Source organism: Branchiostoma floridae, chromosome 17, assembly GCF_000003815.2.
Source record: "Branchiostoma floridae strain S238N-H82 chromosome 17, Bfl_VNyyK, whole genome shotgun sequence".
In the NCBI taxonomy this organism is placed as follows: domain Eukaryota; kingdom Metazoa; phylum Chordata; class Leptocardii; order Amphioxiformes; family Branchiostomatidae; genus Branchiostoma; species Branchiostoma floridae.
In genome coordinates, this window is record NC_049995.1 from 2,583,666 (window position 1) to 2,601,980 (window position 18,315).

The window sequence follows — 18,315 nt, forward strand, 5'->3', positions numbered from 1 at the left end:
CACGGTAATTACTAATAGTCATAAGAATCTTTATGCTATTTTCGTACACAAGTGATGAGGCCAAATAAGTTGTAGGAGGCGTTCTCTTCATACCCCCCTCACATTAGGCGCGATTCTGACGTTAAACTTTCGTCCAGGTCACGTGACATAGGTTTCGGGTCATTCTAACTTGAGAGGGATCAGAGGACTGTTTTGTTTGTTATTGAATGCTTAACTCTGTGTACGGAAACATAATTCAAATTCACTGAGATGATATACAGAATTTTATAACACATATGATAAACAGTAATTGCCGTACATCTAAATGTTACGAGTTTCTTCCGAATTTGAAATGTAGTCATTTTAAGAAAATTTGCAAACAAATCATATTTCTTAACAAGTTAGAAGTTATGGTGATACCTGAGGCTTTTTATTTCTGTCTCCTCATATCCGATGAACCGATTGAAGACCTTGTCCAACTGAAAATGAAAATAAAGAAATAGATGGTTACACAAATGCAAAATAATTCCTCATTCAAAACAAACACAAATTCATTCAACCCCCTTCCCCACTTTCTTCTGCATGTAATCTCAATATCAATGAATAAAGATTAAAATTAAATGAAGATATTTGGGATTTCGTTAAGTCTATCCAAAGTCACTTGCAAATCCTCCCCCTCGGCCTATACAATACCTTGAGGAGGCTTTGCTTAACCGGAATGACAATTCCACTTTTGAGGGCGCGACCTCAAGCAAGCCTTTATCCAATCAGGGATTCGCTTCAACACTTTACTCATTGACAGGTGAAGCGCATCCTCTGATTGGCTGACAGCTTGTTAGAGGCCACGCCCACAAAAATGAAAACAACCCGGGATAGCAAAAGTATTTTGTATTGCATAGACCGTGTATAATGCTCTTAATAGGAGAATAATCCACAATTGCTGACAAGTTACAATTATATCACAAGGAATGCTAGTATACTGACGTTTTCCTCAAACTCTTTGGCTTTCTTTTTGAACTCAGACGAGGCAGGATCTCCCAGCGCCTCCTTCCACTCTTGGACAACTGTGAGGGTGCCGTACAGTCGTTGTCGACCTACAATATTGTAAATAATGAGTATTGTTAATGTGCTATTTGTCATTGTCATTGTCATTATATTACAAAACGAACGGCACTTTCCCAAAGTGTACATATTCGTGTGTGTATATTCGTGTGTGTGTCTTTCTGAGTCTCTACCAGGCTCCACAGGTCATTGGAAAATAAGTAGGAATTGGAAAAATATAGAAAGATAACATGCCAAACGAGTCAGCTGGCCGAGGAATATGGTTTGCGACCCAGCTGACTCATTTGGCATGTTATCTGTCTCTACTTGTTTAATTTCTTCAGGTTTTCAGTGAGCTGTGGAGCATTCCGTACGGACCTCATACGGACTTGAATATATACGTGTTAACCCACCTTTGCAAAGACAACCGCTAGTACTTGCGGTCTAGTGTTACAAAACCACAGAAGATGCTGTTAATACCGCTTTAATCCAGATTGCTACCATCATCTGCAACTACTACTAGAGTACCTTCCAATCGCAAATCCACAAAATCAGACGATGCTCCGCCCGGCTCGCTGTTGGCGGCCGTCACCCGCAGGTCATAGTCTCCCTCGTTCTCGTCCTTCAGATCAAGGGTCTTCACGAACGTGGGATTTCTTTCTTCGACCCTTTCTTGCTGAGTCCCTACGTCTTTCCAGACCGTGGAACCCTTCTTCCGAACCTGCATGGTGTGGGTTGTTGCCAGCCCACCGTTGAAGCCGGCAGTCCAACGGATCTGGACTTTGAAATCGGCATCCTTGGACAAGACTTGCAAGCCGGTTGGCTGGTGCGGGGGCCCTGAGGTGGGACAATAAAACAAGACTTAGTATGAAAGCATGCGCATATACATGAAGCAAAGAGCTAGCAAATTAGTTCTCAAGATCAAATACTTGAAAAATCTCAAGATTTTGTGGCAAATCTCGAGATCTTTCCAGAAAATCTTGAGATAATAATCTTAAGATCTTTCATTAAGTCTCAGGATTCTTAGAAATGATCTCAAGATTTCTTCCAGACGCTTTCAAAGCATCTCAAGTCAAGACATGGGACGTTTTCAAAGCAACTTTCAATGGTTTGTTGTGAAGCATCTATAGATTTTTGTACAATATCGAAAGATCAAGTCAAAACGTCTCAAGATTTAACACAAAATTAAATTTTTAAGACATCTCATGAATTTCTCTTGTCAATGGATTTCAAGCAATTTCACATAGTATTCTGAAATTTCAAGCAGTATTCTGAACTTTCATACCGTATGGCTGTAAGACGATGTCATCTGACTCTCCTCCTTTCTGATTGGTCGCCGTGCAGCGGTATGTCCCATAATCCTCCTCCTGTACGTCATCGATGGTGAGTTGGGAGGCTCCCGGTGCAGGCTGGGAAACGGTAAACCGATCTCCCGACACAGGGTTCCTGTCACGTGACCAGGAGAACGTGATGTCATTGGGTACAGCGAACGCCGAACATTGCAGGTCCACGGTTGCACCAGTAGCGACGGGATACGGGTCTCGGCTGTGGTCAAACTTTGGAGGATCTGGAAAGGGGATTTTTGGATGTTGCAAAAGACTCATTCTCCTTTGCAGAGCCTCGCTCGCGGGTGGGATTTTTACCAGCTGTCAGCCAATCAGAGAATCGCCTATTAAATCCAGAGTGTCTGATTGGCTGACAGTTGGTTTCAGGCCTCGCCTATAAAGTGGAAACCTCAGCCCGGTTTTGATAGCAGAGCCTTCCATGGTATATTGTGTGGACCGCGAGCGAAGCTCTAGGTAGAAGAATGTCATAGTCGTATTCGACAAGTATTGACACCAATCATCAATTCACTAAAGTTTTAATGAATTGCAATAATCCTATTCCAATTGAATGTGCGTTCAAGTTTGTTTGTTTGTTTATTTCGATCTCCATTAGACTTTACAATATTGCATTAAAGTCGCCTTCATTCAGTGGTAAAAACCAAGGTCACTATATAATACGTTTTTTAACCTCCTTGGTAAAACCTATCTCCTTACATAAAGTCCTTACATTCCACGATGACATCAATGTCAGCAGTCCCAGCATCCCCCACTCCGTTGCTCGCTGTACATGTGTAACTTCCGGCCTGTTGGTACGTAATATCCGGTATGGTAGCCTGCAGGGTGAAACCATCCCGCTGGCTGTTCAGGGGAGTTCCGTTTGCGTCTGTCCAGGTGAAGGAGGTTGGGGGCGGCTTGCTGTCAGCGGTGCAACTCAGAGTGACGTCATCATTCTCGTCTACTGTCACCGTGCCGGAAGTTACTGTGACGCTGGCTGGGTCTGAGAAAACATTAGAACAAAATTTTTATAAAGTTATGTGAAAAGTACATCACCAACAAAGTTTGACCTTTTTCCAACACAAAGAATGAGACATTATCAATTTTCTTTGTAAGGGACACACCTGCAAAGGGAGGCTTCATCTGTTTATTTTGTAATGTATGTACATTTATGTTTAAATTAATGGAAAATGAATTAATAAATAAATTTTAAAAAAGAATTAGACATCGCCGAACTTTAAAATTTCCGGCCTTCTTCCGAATGACTGACCCAAACATGCATTGGTCACGTGGCCTAAGGGATGCGTGCCTCAATGAACAGATGATTTAACTCGCACCTAGTTTAGCAACCATTGGCTGTGCTCAGTGATTAAACGTCGCACAGAAAAAGGTTGCTATCATAGTCTTACCAGAGTGTTACAATCAAATAATCAAATTAAGGTTACACAGATGACATTCTGATCAAGCAACATCCTAACAAAGTTTCTTACGGACAAGCAAACTTCTTACAGTTTACAACCAACTCCACGGATACTTCTTCGGTCTCAAGAGCCCCCTCTATTGTGTTGGAAGCTTCACACGTGTAGGTTCCCTCCGAATCCCGGCTGACTTCTGACAGGGTCAGGATGTTGTTCACTTCCGGGTCACCACTTCCGTCCTTGCGCCACTTGAAGCTTGCTGTTGGATTGGCCACTGATGAACACTGTATGGCCGTGGACTGTCCCTCTTCCAAGGTGACAGATGAAGTTGTGTTGATGGTTGGTGTGTCGAGATCTGAAACAAAACAATGTAATAGTTCTCCAATGTGAGACCAAAAGCAACACCTCCTCTTGAATAAGTAGCCTCATCCAATGACCCATGACCTGGAATGTCTGTCACATCCGATAAACCACTAGATTCACCACCTTTGAGCTTGGCTTCCTTTCACCCAGTAAGTTTGAACTTTGCGGTGAGACAATCTTCGTACTCACTTCCTGCCACTCTACTGAAGGTTTATTCAAATACACATGTAACTAGGAACACAGTAAGGACACAAACCCGATAAATCAAAACAAACCTTTCGTACATGGTGAGTGTGCGTTGACAAACCGTAGGTAATTAGGTAATAAGATATCAAGATCGAAAGTAGTTACTCAAGCAACTGGGTATGATTTTAGAAACGGTGAGACGTTTCAGATAGCATTCAAATCAGACCCTGACCGTCCGTCTGACGATCGGTGTGGGTTAGAGGGTCGCCTTCACCTGAAACGTCTGACGGTTTCCCAAATCATATCCACTTGTTTCAGTAATTGCTATTTGTCGTAAAAATGAATTGATAGATACTCACACAGCACGTCTACAGTACCCGCCGCTGCCTGAGGGTTACCGATCCCGTTACTAGCTGTGCAGGTGTACGTCCCCGCGTCTTCTCTTGTAAGACTTTGGATCTGTACGACATCTCCTGTCGGGAGCTGCCCTCCCCCTCCCTGTTTGGTCCAGGTGAATGTCGGGGCGGGGTTGCCGTCTGAGGTGCAGGTCAGGGTGAGGGGGTCGCCTTCTCTCTCTTCAACCGAAGCTGGGGTGACGGTGGTATCCATAGGTGCATCTGTTTCATACAGAAAGAAACACTCAGTAAGCTATTGTCTTTTCGAAATCTAGAAAGACACCGTGCCAATCTTGAAAAGAAAAGCACTGGAATTTGGGAGGAGATAGTGATGGTCAATAATAGCTCTGGCTGCTCAACGTTGGCTTGGATGCTCTAAGAACGAACCGTATTACGTTTATGAAGGTATGGCATCCAGATAATAAGATATGCCAAATATAACACTTACTTGTCACATGACTGCACATGCTATTTGGCGAAATGTTACAATAGTTCAGCGCTTTCGTTATCACTAGCTCAATTAACTAACTCTATAACTAAGTCAGTGAACTAACGCTCAGTTAAATGATATCATGATCAACTTGTCATCATTGATCAACCACGTAACTGCATAGTACAGTTTGGCAGACACATGTGTCTGCCGGAAAAGTACAAAGAAAATATGGTACGTACACAGGACATCTAAGATGAGAGAATCGCTGCCAGTTCCGGCCAGGTTTCCGGCAGAACAGGTGTAGTTTCCGGCGTCAGCCCTTTCAACGTTCTGGATTGTCAGGTCTGGTGTAGCCAAGGTTCCGCCTGTAAAATCGGTCCGGTGGGAACCACATGTCAGTCAGATAGAATGCACAGAGGTTACAGTTTGCTCTAAGTTCCAACACAAGAATGTGTTTTGCGTTTTGCGCATTGAATGATCGAGTGCCCTACCACAGCCATCCTAAGAATTTAATCGACTAATCACTTGGGTCGCGCTATCGGATATATGACATGCGATTGGTCAGACGCGTCTATGCCGCCTGTCGTCTCTTTTGAAACACGGATGAATTTCAATACTAAATGTACAAATGATTTGCTTTTCTTCATGTCCGTCGGCAGAACGGACATGAAGCTTAGTACAGGGCAAAATAAGAAGCCCTACAAATTGCCTTAAAACCTCTGGAGCAGGACCTCTGCTGTAAAGCGTGTGTAGATGATCTTTACCTACTTACTCATACTAACAGTATATGTCCTTGGTGCTGATATAAGTGTTGGTATTGCGCGCCTTTTACTATATTAAAGCATTTGTCCGATCAACCGCATTCTCCGAGGAAGAGCTTCACCGGTGGCCTATACAGTACACCTTGGGGAGACTCTATTACATTGAACTGAGACTTCCACTTTGGCGGGCGTAGTATCTACAGCTGTTAACCAATCAGAGAATCGACTTGACCAAACGAAAACATGTGGGCGAACCTCTGATTGGCTAACAGCTGGTCATAGATCACGCAAAGAAAAGTGGAAACCTCTGCTCGATTTTGCATAACACTAGTTCACCTTTATCCACTGGTAACCTAAAGTTATATACGTTGCTTTTGAAAACAGGATATATAGGGACATCAAGTCCACGAAAGGTGGTTTCAAACAACAATATTCTCAATATTTCTCATATAAATACCCTGTTTTAAAAAGCAATGGAAATAGGTTACCTCATGGATTAAGGTGGACTTGCGTCATATTGTGTACTCTACAGGTGAGGCTCTGTCGACATGTTCTAACCTCACCTGTTGTCCGGCCAGCAGAGACGGCAGGGCCAGTCCAAGATACAACATCAACTGGGGGGTACACATTGGATTCCACAGTGCAGGACAGGCTGCGACTCTCCGTACCCTCTGCTACTGTAGATGTCGGTTTAGGCAAGACAGTCACGGTCGGCACGCCTGCAATCAAAAAACACATTGTTAGAGTCTAGAAGAACATCCTATGTGAAAATTCAAGCGTTCCAGACGGCGAAACGCCGTTTGCGACAACCGTCCAAGGCGTCTTAAATTATTGGGACGCTTTGGACGGTTACGGCGGCGGACGGCATGGGACGGCCTTTTGAACGCCCGACGAAACGTCCAAGACGGTCCAAACGGCATAACAAACGCTTGGACGCGTCTAGATTGGCACATTTTCGTTGTTCCTGAAAAAGGATTTTCGACAGTGTAGAGGATCGGTACCTGCGTTTCCGTTAGCAACAACAACAACAAAAATATAATCGTAGGCTCCAAACCGTTGGTGGATTCACTAGAGGCCAATTATTGTAATTCAGTTGCTTTTTAATCATGCATGTATATACTAGTACACCTTTACTCCATTGTGGTTGGTACACTTCAAGCAGCGGTTTCAGCTCCGACTGTTTTTTTACGTGTTTCTTTTTGTTTATTTTTTCGTGTCCTCCGGACAAATGGACATCAAGGAAGTGTGACAAAATAGGAAGCCCGATAAAAAGGCCTATTGATATACAACGCATGAAAAAACTACGGAGCAGATCCCTTGCTTGGGGAGTAAGGGGAAGCGCTTTGCCTACTTATAGTACTTACCAATAGTGATGGTACATGTCCTTGGTTCTGATCTCAGTGCTGGAGTTGTAGCTGTGCAGGTGTACACCGTGCCGTGCGTCAGGACAGGTGCCACCACCTGATTGGCGGACTGCTGTGCGGACCCGATCTGTTGTCCACCGCTGTGCGACCACGTCACTTCCGCTGCCGGGTTCCCGCCCTGCCATTCGCAGTTCAACATGACGTCATTTCCGGTTGTTGTGACGGTGCAGTTTGGGTTGCCATTAGGGGGATCTATGTGCATACAAGAAGGGTAAAGAAGTTCTGAGTTGCAAAGTTCTGAGTTTTCTTTACTCTGGACATGATACCGCACTCAAAACTCTGGACATCGTACCGCACACGGATCTACATGGTGTCAACAGCTACAAATAAGCCTCAACACGCATGCTATATCATAACACTATGTTTATAAATAAAAAGCTCGAAATAGGTTCTCCTAACGTCGACCTGACATATGAGTCATAAATCCATGCTCCACTCTCTCGTAATCACTTCCAGTTGTCTACAACATTGGACCAGAGCCAAAATCAGACTTCACATTCTCCAAGTATCCCTTTACACCATTTTCGCATAACATCCTGGCATGCAGGCTGCTACTCTGCAACAATCACACAACAGTGGGCTCACACAAAGACAAACAAACATGCACATCAGATAAACTAGTGACAATACCTCTGTTTTCACGGAAATTATGATGAAACACACTAGAAAACTTACACTGAACGTCCACCTGCAGTTGTGCACTCGTAGATGAGGGACTTCCCAGTATCCCACTACTGGTGGCAGTACAGGTGTAGGTCCCAGCATCCTCACGGTTGACAGGGTTCTTCGTCAAGGTCGCTCCTTGACCTTGGTCGGCGCCATCTTTACTCCACTGGATGGTGGCGGAGGGATTTGCATTGGCAGTGCACACAACAGTCAGTTCGTCTCCTTCCACGCCGGTGACGGGACTACTTGGTGCGAGCTGTGGTGCGTCGATATCTGCAAAATGAACGAATTTGCTGTTATGTCACGTGTGATACACCGAATAAAGGGCGGCTATAATTAATATTTAACATAGATGAAGAGATATGTCCAAGATATGGTGGCATGTGGTATGGGTTCATACTGTGAGGGACACACATAAGAACAGGTTAGAGGAAAGGCAATGTATAGCTGTTTACACTCACATGGCTATGGCGTAAGTATTGGCCGCCATGTTGGACGGTTAAACCTAAAAGTTCCCAGGCAAATTTGAATTCGTACATTGCTTACAGTTGTGTCATGGCATCATAGACCATGATCTGGTTCGCGCTTTAACAACCCAATATGACGACTACGTCGATGGAGGTTAGACATCCGGGTAAAGAAATACGACAAATGGCAGTTACTCAAGCAACTGCATGTGATTCTTGAAAACGGTCACACGTTTCAAGTAGTATCCACTCCCCTTCGTCAGCGACAAACTTGATGATAATCGTGTGCATGATTCCCCATGAAGCGTCACTGAAAGGTGTTGGATACTGCCTGAAACGTCTGACCGTTTCCAAAATCATATCCAGGTGCTTGTTATTGAGTTATTTGTCATATAAAATGGGGATTGCCTGTGAAGTCACACGCAAACATTCTATGGATAATGGAACAGAAAACAATGGAATGGGTGACTGATGAAAAGAAATTAATCTCCATGCAGCTCCTACGGTAGCATAAGATAGTACCAAAAGCTGCAAGAGGAGTAAAGCCAGCCTAGGAGTGTGTTTGACTCCCTTTGGCCAGCTATACTCCTTAGCCAGCTTTGATACTACTAGTACCGTATCTTATGCCACAGGTTATAATCTGTCTGGAGATTAGAAAAAAACTGACTCACAGTGCACGTTCAAAGTTGCCTCCAGGCTGGTGGCGGCAAACTGGTCCCCCAGCACGTCCGTCACCTTGCAGGTGTAACGCGTCTGGTCTCTCTGCACGCTTGTGACGTCATAGGTGGTCGCGCTTCCTGACGTCAGCGTGACGTCACCAACATGGAAGCTGTAGGTGAAGGGCGGGGTTCCTGACGTCATGGCACACGTCAGTCGTACCCCCTGGTTCTCGCGGACGGGGTTGGGGCTGATGGACAGGAGGGGGACACCCGGGGGGTCTGAAATATAGATATGTCAAATATCAATGTCAACATTGCAACAAAACACAATTTCAAGTCATACTGTTTATAATGCGTAACTCAGTAGCAAGAACGTAAGGTTTTGGCAATTATGAGTCCTTGACAGGCCACTGGTTTGGTATACTACTAGAGGGCTTGTAGTATTGATAAATGCTTTTCGATATGTTATTTCTTTATCTATATACAGCATATATTTGCTCCTTTTGCAGCTGCTTTGACATCTGTACGAATGAAAGCATGATTGAAAACTTGTTTTTATTTTGGAAACGACGGCATATAATCAATCTAATCAAATCAACATGGCCTAAATGATTGGTTACCTACCCAGTACGGTAACGTCCATAGATGCCTCGGCCTTCCCCTCACCGAGCACAGAGACGCCGCAGGTGTAGGTCCCGCTGTCGGCCGGAGCCAACGACCGGACCTCCAAACCGACATCCCCGCCGCTTATGTTTCCCGTAAACGTCGCACGACTGTCGTACCCGTGAAGGAAGAACTCTCCAAGACTTCCCGCGTTCTTGTACAGATCGGAGAACGTCGCGCCTTGTCGGTTGGTGAAGGACCAATCAGCGATGGCGTCTCTGGAGGAGTCGTCCAGGGCGAAGTTGCAGCGGAAGTTATAGTTGTTTCCATTGGCCACGAAGTCTTCGGCAGGAGTAACGGTTACTGTTACGGCTTGGACCCATCCTGAATATAAAGAACATAAAGACATTGTTGCAAGCTTTTTAATAAGTGGTATGACTGATCCTTAGATGTAAAATAAATGAATTATTATAAGATCCAAAAACGATACTCATTAGTTTGATTGAGACAGATCATCCTCCTAGATAGTTTCAGTATATAAGTGTATAAGTAATGAGGTTATAGACTATAACGTATTTGGTATAAGTTTTTATTATATGCATTTTCCAAGAAATATTATATTCTAATCGTACATTAGCAAAAAAAAATCGATGAACAACTAATATGGTATAATTATGAATTGATGGCCTAACACAGTGAAGAAATACTCAATGCAGCTTTAGTCTTTTGCAAAGACTGTAGATGCAGATGATGATGAGATGCAGAACACAGTGATTGATGATAATGATGATAGCCTAGTCCTTGAAAACAAATAGATCACACTACACACATTTCACATAATCAGTATTATGTGTGTGTTTTTTTTTGGGGGGGGGGGGGTGTGTTTCCGTTCACAACCTAAAAACTACAGGAAAAAGTATGCCGTATCGAGCCTTGCGATTAATGAATTTGCAATTGATAACTTAATGGCTATAATGCAAAATATTTTATAACCTTTTGTTTTGAAGGCTTGTTTACTAAGATACAACTGTATGGAGCGCAAGCTCATTGTAGCCAAGTTTCCTCGATGCAATTACACTAAGTGATACGATTTGGTCCGATCCACCTATGACAGACATCGTACAATAACGCATGGCTAAACATGGCCCGATCCACCTATTACAGACACCGTACCATAACGCATGGTTGCACACGTCAGCTATTCGCCTGTGACACGAAGGTTATAAGGTCATTACATGATGGCATTGTGGTGACAATCATGCGGAAATGATGTGAGACTGAAAGGATATTAATTTTTAAATGCACAAGTTATTAAAAATGAAATTTCATTCTGTATGAATTGGCCTTTTTATCGAATATTCTGAACAAACTCAGAAATTACATGGAATACCTGTATTATTTCTGTATTTTAGTCGTATACATTCTTATATTAGTATTGTTGTTGTAAATCATCCTATTTAATTTATGTATATAACAATCCTCATATTTACAGTAAATGTTTGAAAAAAAAAACCTTTAGCAAACCGTTAGTAAATTACGTTAGCAAAAATATGTAACGAACAATCGTTCAAAATGAGATGTACAGATGAGATAACATTTACAAACACATGGAAGAATGACTAAGAATGTTGGGCGGGTCCTAAAGTATATATGTAGGTGTTGGCACTTCGAGCTACTGAATATTTGGGCGTATACATCGAGAATAATCACATGAAATATTATATTTTCCTACACAAACGTTATTTTGTAATGTCATACTATGCATGTATTAGGTCAACTCTTTCGTTACTTTTGGTACCGCGACACACGCGTAAGTATAATGTAGACCCGTTGATATTTGTAGGTTCACATCAAGTTAATGAGCAATTTGCAATAAATAAGTCGTTAACGCCCTCTATTCAGATGAATATGGCTTGTATGTTGGTAGGCCTTTATGTACGCCTTTCTAGTACATGCTTTAAGGTCTAGTAATAAAAAAAAACATAATATTTTCAGCCCTTTGATATCTACCGTTACTTCTCAAAGACAAAATGCAGGTCCTATTGCATCTCGCGAAAAATTATGTTAATTTGATGTGCTTATTATAGTGTGTACATTATACGTTATAATATAGATATTCATCATAATGATATGATCTGCTAATCAAACATGTTGATTGGTGGTTAATTAAAGTCGATCAATTGCCTCTTTTTTCTGTATGAGTCTGTATACTACAACAGTACAAGTTGTCGTGCTTTTTTTTACTAGGTTTACCTGTGTTGTTAATAATAATTGTATTCCTGTATATCAAATTGTATTTGTAATTTCCGCTTATTGTATGTAACTAAATCGTAATCAAAAACATCAATTCCTCAAAAAGACGTGAAAATAAAAGTCAAATACATTTTTTTCGTCGCTATGAACCAACTGTGACAGGACTCGCAATTCCCATTTTACAGTTTTCTTCTAAACAATGAAAGTACACCTTATGGTCAACGTTGTTCAGCTAAATTTCTGTGTCTCTTCTTACGTGCCATATTGACACTTCTCTTGCAAAGAGACGGTTCAATAAAGTATTCAGAGCGTGAAAGAAAGAGCAGTGTTCCCGAACGTACGGTAATACCCCTGTCACATTATCCACGATCTTCGGGCGTATCGATGGAAGATCGGCCATATTTAAGATCGACAGAGGGTTGCGCGTATTTTCCAAGTGAAAACCATTCCTGTCACATAAAAGCCATACATTGTACCTTGTACAATTGTTGTGCAATACAGTTATTATTATAAGCGAGACTCGGGCGATTGCCGCAGAATCGTCGTCCGATCGATTTTCGCCAAATGTGACAGGGGTGTAATGTGCACACACAGGACTTCGTTTAATCCGACTGGCTGGTGAATTACTTGCATCAATCAATATTCAATATAATGGCAAAGTCAACTGTCTATAACACACAGAAACCTGTTAAGGCTTAGGTCACATTTCCAAACCGCGGCCCGACCGGGCAGCTTTCGGGAGCGAAAAGCATCATATAAAAGACATAAAAATACACAAAATGTCAAAATAAGATTCATGTGTTTGATATGTGTATATTTCTAAGTATACATTTTAATGTTTCGTTTCTTAAAACATCCCGGCCGGGCCCCCGTTTGGAAATGTGACCTAAGCCTTACACTTGACCATTATGGTACCTCAGTTGTAGTTTGCTATCAGGCACGTATAGGTCGGTCTGGAGTTGTAGTTACAATAGAATTCATCACAGTTTCTGTTAGATGTTTGGTCAACGTCGCATGCACTCGAATTTCTTCATTTGCATATTTTACATGTGTGACACAATATTTGAAGCTCAGTTAGAGATATCATCCTTATACACGCAAATAATTATTTTCTTGCAATTAAAAAGAATAGTCTGCACGGTTTGTGTTAGATGTTTGATCAACGTTGCAACCGAATTTCTTCATTTTCATAGGATATATTTTACATGTACGACACAGCATTTTGAACCTATAGAGATATCATCCTTATTACACACAAACACGATTTTACAAATAGAGTTCTTTCGAATCAAGTGCTGGAAGAAAGAAAGTGTTTTGGAATGCTGACAGTCAACAACATATATTTTTTTTAGCAAAATCTCTATGTATTTCCACACACACGTTTCGTCAAAAACTAACCACCTCCACGGGTGTCATGTCTGTCATTTCCTCTGTCTGCATGTCTGTGTCTTGAAGTCCCCAAGGGGAATATTGCATGCACGATGGTTGACGCGATCGCGACATAGCATTACTTTAGTCTCCACCAGACTGACTACGCTGGCTATTATATGGAGAATAACTTGTCAGGCTAGGGGAGTTTTGCTACCGGAGGAACCGGCTGGTCAGAGGGGAAACATGAACCTAAGCGTGGACGGACTCCCTGGCCAATTTCCCGATTTTTTTTGCCGAATTCTACGATCCCCGCACCCTCATAGAAAGGCCTGGTGGAGGTTAACATTGCTTCGTGCCTTTGCAGATCTCAACATGTCATTGCACCATTTTAATCCATGGATGACACGCAATCCACAGAACCGCTCAGGAGCTTTTCTATTTACAGTATTTTTAAGCACAATACAGTGCTATAAGGACAGAATAATCTTCAATAATAATAATGATAAAAGGCTTGAGATAGCGTCTGTCCATGGTGTAATATGATGTTTAAATATTGATAAGCATCACATTCCGAATTTCAAAGTAGGAAAAATTGTAGTTTCATGACAACTACTGACAGTTTTCGTTATACATATATACCAAGCTACAGCCATGGATAACCAAACGTTAGAAATTATATTTCTTCACATATGCATATGTTTTCAACTGGACAGGGGAAGAATAAGATAACTTTTCATATGGCATTTGAGACGAAATGGAAAGATAAGGCTGTATAGTTAGTGTAAATATTTAATGCCACTTACCGTCTCCCAGAAAAAGGCACAGTACGGTCAAAACGGCAACGGGACCGATCCTTGTACGAGCACCTTCTCCCATCTTCGTGTATTCAACGGCTGGCCAAAACGTATTGTTCCTTATATGCTCCGATATTTCCTTTTATAGGTAAATTGTTGATAACAGAAAAAAGGAAATGTCCGTTTACAGACATAAATTCATTGCACAACGCGTGAAAACGTACGTTTAGAACAACACGACAATGCCTGTTGCTCACTTCACGGAAACGCCATGGAACGTCAAGTAGTCAGTCTAATTCTTAGAAACACCTTTTCCCAATACACCACACCCATGACACGGGGTCACCGTTAGTCATTGGGCGTGTCATCTTCGCCATCACCCACCATTGTCCTGGGTTGATCACGTGTCACAAACGCGTTATCAATAGAGATAATGGAACATTAATGTTCCATAACGCAGGTCGCCATGCACTTCGGTTACAAAAAATGGGCAACTGGTATTGGACATATTATTGATTTACAGAAAAATATAAGTCAGTTCTCAGTAGAAGAGGGTGCACATAAATTGGTAACATCAACTTTTCATATACAAAATGATACTCTAAAACCACTATATTTAAGAACGGGAATATAAATTCAACATTAGCAATCCCCAAGGAATGCACACTAGTATTTCAGGTATTCAGATGTTCAATAGATATTGTTCAAAAGGCAGAGCAAAGACAGTGTCCAAAGGGCTGAACAGTATACCCAGTATCTGCTTGGAGATTAGAGAAGGTCTTATTATGACACTGGATATGATTGCTTTTGTATGTGACAGAATTATGTTCAGATGTTACAAAAGTTAACACTGATGACCTTGTAAGTATGGTTTGCAAGACATATAATTTGTACACATGGTTGGTGTGGCAAAATTGCCCATCGCATGGCACTTGTTTATTGTGGCTCGTCCATAGCACAGGCAAGTCATGTTACATGTAATGTCATTGTCATGCATTTGGAGAATTTGCTACTAAAGCAACATTGAGATAACAATACAGTAACAGCTTTTGCAGGATGCCCCTCTGTTCAGGATGCCCCTGAAGTGGGCTTTGTGCAGTTGAGTACAGAAATGGAAATACAAATAACGATATCAATGTTTCTGTTATAGATAAAAAGCTTAAAACGTTGATACTTAAGGCATTTGTACTTCAAGCTCCAAATCCTAATTATTGTAATACAAGTCTTGGACGTGAGGCAGCAATTTTACATATCAGGGCATTTTTACTTTATTTTTCAGATGGCCTCTTGGGTTGCCTTTTCTCCTCCATGCCTGAGAGTTTCTTGTCCAGTTTCCTCTGTAGATAGGCTCTCTTCTCAGGTTTCAGCTTCTTCTGTGCACCTGCATACAGCTTACCTTCCACAATCGTGTCCTGTGGGATAATCATAAAACAGTCTTTTATTTATTATCAATATTGTAGAGATATATAACAAATATCTTACTAGGAATATGATAATAATGCTGACATTGACGTCCTGCATAAGTATTATATATATATATATATAAATGTTACAGTACTGAACAATGATACTGCTGTCAAGGGTGTTCATGACAAGGGTGTTCAGGACAAAAGATACAAAAAAAGGAATATCTACTGCAGTACCAAGGAAAGCTGCATGTAGGCCCATAATGGACCTTGACCTTCGTCTTACCAAAAAACTACTCACATGCCAAATATCATTATAATCCATCCAGAAACTTAAGATCTACGCTGACCTAAACATCGGGAAATTTAAACGAAAAAACAGAGACACTTTTCATGGAGGTAACAACATGTATTTTGCAAATGTACATGTAACACTGACAATAGTTATACCAGTCAAGCCTCTCTGGAAAAATCAAAATGCGCACTCTGGTAGGGAGAACCTTATCTCCCCCACTGGGTGGTATGGGTTAATTGCAGTGCTCCCTCTTGCAATTTTTTTCTGGAAAAAACCCTGCACCGTGTTGTATTCTATATTCATAATCACCTTGGACAGTCTGGCTCGTGCCTCCATGTGAGCGTCCTCCCCGCAGCCGTGCACCTCAGGCATGTGGTGACTCAGGCAGTACAACTTACGGCAGTAGGTACAGAACTGACCAACCGTGGCCACGCTATTCTTACATCTCTCGTAATGGCAGCTATGGTCTTCTTTCACCACGCGTGCAAGCATTGCATCAAAGTCATCATTCCCATCCTCTTTTTCATCTAGATTTCTACCGCCTTGTTTCTTTTTTCCGCTTTTTGGACGTCTTTTGTTCTCTTGCCTTGATGATGCTTGCTTAGGGGGTGCTTGCACTTTCTCTCTTGGAGCGTTTGCTGCTTGTAGTTTTCCTTTTAGTTCTGCTACTCTTCGACAGTGCATGGTGTGAAGCTCTAGATTAGGTTTAGGCAGTTCTTTTCCACAATGTTCGCATGTGGCGAAGTTTGATGCAAGTGTTTCTGTCTGTTCCTTTTCTGTTGTTATAGTTTGTTTTTGATTGACTTCTGTGTTATCGTTAGGAATATTTTCTTGGCTGAATTTGTTCTTGTTTCTGTTTCTGTTTCGTTTCCTTTTTGGTTTGGTGCCCCCAACAGATTCTGAAATTTGCTGTGAGCCATCCTGTTCTATTGTTGGGTTGTTTGCTTTCTGTGTGCCATCCACAGCCTGAAAATAAGAAAAATGTATTTAATTTACATACAAACTGAATAACTATAATATTCAAGCAGACTTAAGAGCCAAAAAGTATATAGTGATAATGCTTAGAAACCCTACAATGTATAATGTTAAAGTATTACCTGTTGATTTTGTAATAATGTCCCTGTTTTAGATTCATCTGACTCTTCTTTCTTCTCTAGTGGTCCAACATCTTCAGAGGGCTGTGGTTCTTGCTTCACCTCCGCTGTAACATCATCCTTTTCTGTAGTACATGTATCAGCCCCTTTGGTTTGTGTTGATCCTGACGTTTCTTTTGGGGCCTGTTTTCTGTGCACGTTGACTGGAACATTGCTGTAGTCTGCTGACACTGTCACTTCGCTATCTGTGAAACAGTAAAAAAAAAAAAATGAGGAATGTTCTTTTTAAGTACATAGTATTTTACATTTAAAACAATGAGGATTGTCAGAGTATCTGTCAGGTACATGTTTTTATACACATAGTCCTCTACACTCACCATAAATGATATCTGTCTGTATTGATGAGCACTAATCTGTCAGACCTCCCATGCATACGTACATACAGTAGACATGTAGTCCCCACACTCACCATGCATTACTATGTTGGATTTAGCAACTGGTCTGACGAATTGACGACACGTCTGTCTTGTGAGACGATCAAACCAAACTCTCATTTATTTTCATAAGTCACCGGTAACGTTCTCATTTATTTTCATAAGTCATCAGTAACGTTCTATTCGTTCTCGAACTCCATTCGCTACGCTCCACCATGTTCTATCGATACGTTCCGTTACTGTCGCGTTCTGGCGACCCTTCTTCGAGCGGGTGATCTATACCTGTTCGGGGAAGGGTGTTCTAGAACCGTTAGAACGCGACCAGTAATGTGATTCAAAATAAAAGCAGTCTTGATTTGATCGTCCTACAAGTGTGACGTTTGTCTTGTGTCTCTGTCTTTGGTCCTCCCTCCAACAACTGTACTGATGAGCGTTTTCATTGCAAGCCCCTCATTTTTAGACCTGTAGTCTTCCGAAAATAGTTTCATCAGGTTGGTAGATCATAGCACACTAGAGTTTTCTTTTACACAACCAGTTTTTCTCACCCGCTGACATTTCGATGTCTGTCAGACATCTACCTCAGAGCTTCTAACTGAGGGGGGGTACAAGCTCAGCCACGTTTGGGATAGTGTTCTTGCCGCAAAAGCACCCCCTACATTGGCTACATATAGCGGCGAGAAGCAGAACTTCAGTAAGAAGGTCTGAGGAAGATGTCTGACAGACAGCAAAACGTCCAAGGTGAGAAAAACTGGTTGTGTATTAAAGAAAACTCTTATGTCCTATGACCTGTAGTCTACTACACATTTCATGTAAACTCACCATTACTGTATTGGTGAGCACTCCTGACCTCCCCTTGTGTAGACATGTAGTCCATGAGGGATGACAGGAACTTGTGGTGACTGACAGTTTCAGAATCACAGATGATGGCAAGATGTCGGCGTGCCCGTGTGATGG

General features: G+C 41.9%; 3 protein-coding genes across 3 annotated transcripts in view; all 3 read right to left on the bottom strand.

Annotated features, from left to right (window-relative positions):
* Positions 1–331: 331 nt before the first annotated feature.
* LOC118404896 (contactin-2-like) lies at positions 332–2,624 on the bottom strand. The gene is made up of 4 exons (XM_035804278.1): positions 2,306–2,624; positions 1,549–1,857; positions 964–1,073; positions 332–458 (listed from the first exon to the last, which is right to left on the bottom strand). Exons 1-4 carry the CDS (start codon positions 2,622–2,624, stop codon positions 381–383), a joined length of 816 nt encoding a protein of 271 aa, XP_035660171.1. The 3' UTR covers positions 332–380.
* A 431-nt stretch (positions 2,625–3,055) lies between these two features.
* LOC118404897 (hemicentin-2-like) lies at positions 3,056–14,854 on the bottom strand. The gene is made up of 10 exons (XM_035804279.1): positions 14,142–14,854; positions 9,736–10,098; positions 9,124–9,390; positions 7,995–8,258; positions 7,260–7,511; positions 6,459–6,614; positions 5,374–5,499; positions 4,666–4,923; positions 3,849–4,112; positions 3,056–3,342 (listed from the first exon to the last, which is right to left on the bottom strand). The coding sequence occupies exons 1-10, from the start codon at positions 14,212–14,214 to the stop codon at positions 3,056–3,058; spliced, it is 2,310 nt and encodes a 769-aa protein (XP_035660172.1). The 5' UTR covers positions 14,215–14,854.
* A 178-nt stretch (positions 14,855–15,032) lies between these two features.
* Positions 15,033–18,315, bottom strand: part of LOC118404822 (DNA-binding protein SMUBP-2-like) — a gene marked incomplete in the record, with an annotated part of 23,787 nt that continues 20,504 nt past the window's right edge. The window contains 4 exon segments of the mRNA XM_035804181.1: positions 15,033–15,544; positions 16,143–16,799; positions 16,931–17,172; positions 18,181–18,315. Coding sequence (XP_035660074.1) covers positions 15,401–15,544; positions 16,143–16,799; positions 16,931–17,172; positions 18,181–18,315 — 1,178 coding nt within the window.